Source organism: Lipotes vexillifer, unplaced genomic scaffold, assembly GCF_000442215.2.
Source record: "Lipotes vexillifer unplaced genomic scaffold, Lipotes_vexillifer_v1.1 scaffold278, whole genome shotgun sequence".
Classification (NCBI taxonomy): domain Eukaryota; kingdom Metazoa; phylum Chordata; class Mammalia; order Artiodactyla; family Lipotidae; genus Lipotes; species Lipotes vexillifer.
The window spans coordinates 842427-846314 of record NW_006769677.1 but is presented as its reverse complement, the minus strand read 5'-3'; the positions used below and the strand labels follow the sequence as shown (position 1 = coordinate 846314).

At 43.1% G+C, this 3888-nt stretch overlaps 1 protein-coding gene across 1 annotated transcript in view; it reads right to left on the bottom strand.

The window, feature by feature from the left end:
• Positions 1 to 3679, bottom strand: part of COX7A2L (cytochrome c oxidase subunit 7A2 like) — an 11262-nt gene extending 7583 nt beyond the window's left edge. Inside the window, exon 1 of the mRNA XM_007445742.1 lies at positions 3568 to 3679. Coding sequence (XP_007445804.1) covers positions 3568 to 3639 — 72 coding nt within the window. The 5' untranslated portion in view covers positions 3640 to 3679. The remainder of the gene's footprint in view (positions 1 to 3567) is intronic.
• Between the last annotated feature and the right edge of the window lie 209 nt (positions 3680 to 3888).

Genomic DNA, 3888 nt, shown 5'->3' with positions numbered 1-3888 from the left:
AAAAAAAAAAAAAAAAAAAAAAAAAAAACTGACTGGCCCAAAGTTTCCCCTTTCCTTCTACCTTTTAACTTTGGGGAGGAGGAAGAAGGGTGGAGAAATAAGAGAATTATCCCAAAAATGTTTTAATTTTTAAATGACAGAAACTTACGAGCTCTTTCATTCTGATTCAGGACTACAAACAAGTTTCAATCTGCAGTGATCAAGTCCTTCATTTCCAATTGCCAGCTAGGTACCACCATCTCCATGTTTCCCTGACATTTCACACTCAGTGAATCCAAAATTCACCCGGTTTCTCACAAGCTTACTCAGGAGCTCCCTGTTTCTGGGGAAAACACCACCATCCTCCCATTACCCAGTCATCTTGGAGTCCTCCTTCCTCATTTCCAAAATCTCCTTCACCGGGCGCTAAGTACTCATCTCCAGCCTCTGACTCTTTCTCCATTCTTACTGAGAAGACCCTGAACTCTTTCATGGGTATAACAGGCATCCCTGGCACTGGTCTCTCCCAGTCAGATTATCTTTTCAAAGCATAGCTCTGGTTATGATACGTACTCCTCGATCATAAACCTTTCATGAAACTAAAGGGAAGAGGCCATGCCCTTGTTTCAACATCTGGACAAGACTCTACCACAACTTTCAGCATCAAGTTGCTTTGTAAATTCCTATTCATTTCTCACAAAATTAAGTCCTACCATCCTAGGCCCTTCATGATCTACCTCCATCCACTACAGCTAAACTTAACCTACTCAATGATTCCCCCTGCAGCCCCCCTCTCCTCCTTCACTCTCGCAGTTCCCTTAATCCAGAATATCCTGCCATCTTAACTAGGAGAGGAACTGCTGGATCATACGGTAAAATTATGTTTCACTTTTTCAGAAAACGCCAAACTGTTTTCCAAAGAGGCTGTACCATTTTAAATTTCCCCCCACAATGTAGTACGGTTCCAGTTTCTCCACATTCTCACCGACACCTGTTAGTCTTTTTTGTTGTAGCAGGTGTGAAGTATCTCCTTGTGGTTTTGATTAGTATTTACCCTAATGACTTATGATGTCAAACATCTTTTCATATGCTTATTGGCCTCAATTTATTTTTGACAAAGGACACAGAAAGGTAAGCAAAATGCTCTTCACTCAACCACTGGAAAATACCCTCCCGACAATTACTTGCCATCAGATTGATTTATAAATGTCTCCCTGTACTATTGTTAGAGAACTAGCTTTTCCATATAAGGTTACTCAATGCATGTTAGATTATTCACTTTACATAATACTGAAAGTTACAAACACCTACATTTTACAGTATGCTAACATTTTAAAAGCTTCCAAGAAAGGAAAAATTGAAGTACTCCTGATTACCAAAGTCAGAACCCTTGGTTTGGGGATACCTGTCACAATCACTCTGAAATCTGCAATTCATATAAAGCCTACAATATTCATATAAAGCCTACATAATATCACTTCTTTCAACATAACTTAAGAAATCCTTAAGCAATTAAGAAGTCCAAATTCTCAAGAGAAACACAATTCAAGTGGAGCTAGAAATCTTTAACCCCTCTCTGTACCAAATGCATCTTGGGGTAATATCTGCTCTAAGTGCCAATTAATTTCAAGATGTGTCAGTTTTAGTTTAAAATTTCACTTTTTCTTACTAGATAACAAAATCTAGATTATGCTAAAACTCTCTTGAAAGAAATTCTACAACCACCAATGGAATAGATCAATTATGATATATTCATACAATGAAATCCCTTACTGCAATAAAAGAAACCAACTACTAATACACATAACATGCATGAACCTCAAAAACAGTGAGAAATAGAAGGCTTATACAAAACAGTACTGTGTGGTTCCATTTATACAAAATTCAAAAACAGGCAAAACTATTTATAGTGATAAAAATAAGAATAGGAAGATGAACATGGATTGACAGGGCAATAGTAAAAAGGAACTTCCTAGGAGTGATGTAATATTGTATATGTTAATAAGGGTGTGGGTTACACAGTGTGTTTGTCAAAAATGTGCTGAAAAATACACACCTTTATGTTTTAAGAATACCTGCTTCTTTATAGAAGCAAATATAATAGAAATAACTATTTCTTATAATCTGTAAGATAAGTCACTGTTGTCAATTCCTTCTTTAGACCTCACTACCAATTTGGTTTCAACGACACCACGCTGCTTTCCCTTCTAATCCTGAAGTGTTCTTAGGATAAATTTTCCTCTTCCACCCTCCCTTCCTGTTTCTGTAATCTAATCGTAACTCCATCTTTCTTCCCCATGTGCTTGCTCCCTGGATGATCTCCCCCACCGCAGCTTCTACTACCACCTACGGGCTGAAGACACCTAGATCTATTAAACTCCTTATTCATAAATTCAGCTGCAATCAGACATGACATCTCATCACGAGCTCAATACTTATAAACCTGGACCCTTCCTCCCCAACCCCACACCCCCCCAAAAACGTGCTCTTTTTCTTGCCCTCTCTGTCCTAGTTAACAGCACATCTAATCTTAGATTGAAATCATCCTTAAACATCCTTCCCCTTGAGCAAGTTGCGGTGTTTCACAGAAGAAAGAAAAGGTAACAACAATGGAGCATCCTTTACACCCCACCTGGGGCCCTTACTGTTCGAGTCCAGTTTTCCAACTGCATATCTCATAAACCCTTCCCTACCTACCCTGAGGATTGAGAATGAAAATGATGGTATCTCAGACTTAGCTTCTCGAGAATAGCTACCACTTATCCAGTAATAGCCACCTGCCAACGACTGCTAGTCACATGACACAGACCTCTTTTAATCTGTACTCCAGCTGCCCTAAAGGAAACTGAGCTCACAATGAATTAACTTGATCAAGGTCATAAAATTAAGCAGCGAAACCAGGATTTGAGCCCAAGTTGAGTCTGGGACTAAAGTTTTTCATCTCTACAAGCTGGAGACTGCTAATCCAATTGGCAAAATCTGAGTGAAGTCGCAATACTTTTCAGACCACTCAAGAGCAACCATCAACCATTTTACAGCTAGAAAAATGTCAGCTCTTTGCACGTTAACTGCGAAGACTCACCCAAACATTTGAATTAACTCTTTTAAGTCTCCTAATTCTGATCACACAGCCCCTTCTGTCCCTATGGCTTCCGCTGGTACCGTCACCCCAGCTCCCAAATCTGGTGCTTGGATGAGGCTGTCTTTTGGGCTGCGGCAGGAGGATGATAATGGGGCATTGAGGAGACTGAAAGCTGGACTTCCTTAAAAAAAGGACAGGGCCAAACTTCGGACTCGGTCGGGTCACATTCTGGGCCCCGCCGACCCCACGAGCCACCAGCAACGACCTCGGGGGTCACCTTGACCGCTGCTGAGTGCCAGGCCCAACTTCCACACCAGGCCAGCCTCGCCGGGGAGCAGCTACAGAATTAGGAGCCTCCATGGCCACGGCAAGTGCGTGACAAGAGGTGAGGAACCAACTAAACCGAAGAGCGGGCAGAAGCCTCGTCTGGCTCCGGCGCTGAGACTGCCAGGCGCAGACTCAGGCCGCCACTTCTCCTGTCCGAACCGGCGCGGTGCTACCCGTACCTGAGGGCTATAAGCGTCGGAAGCCCACGCTCCCGTCAGTTTCTGCGTGAAGCTACTAAACTTATAATACATGTTGCCCGGTGTCGACTTCAGGCAGCCACTACCCGCGCGACCGCCCCAGAGAAGGACCCCGCCTTCCCGGGTGTCTGCCGAAGACTCAGCCCAAGGACCCTGCGCCAAAAGGCGGGCTGCCCGGGGATCGCCTAATTTAAAACATGCCCTCTTAAGCCACATAATGGAATGAGAAGCCAGGTTCTCAGGGCCAAAAAGGCAAAACAAGTTCTAGGGAAGCGCGGAAAGCCGCTGTAGCGCGGTGTGTAG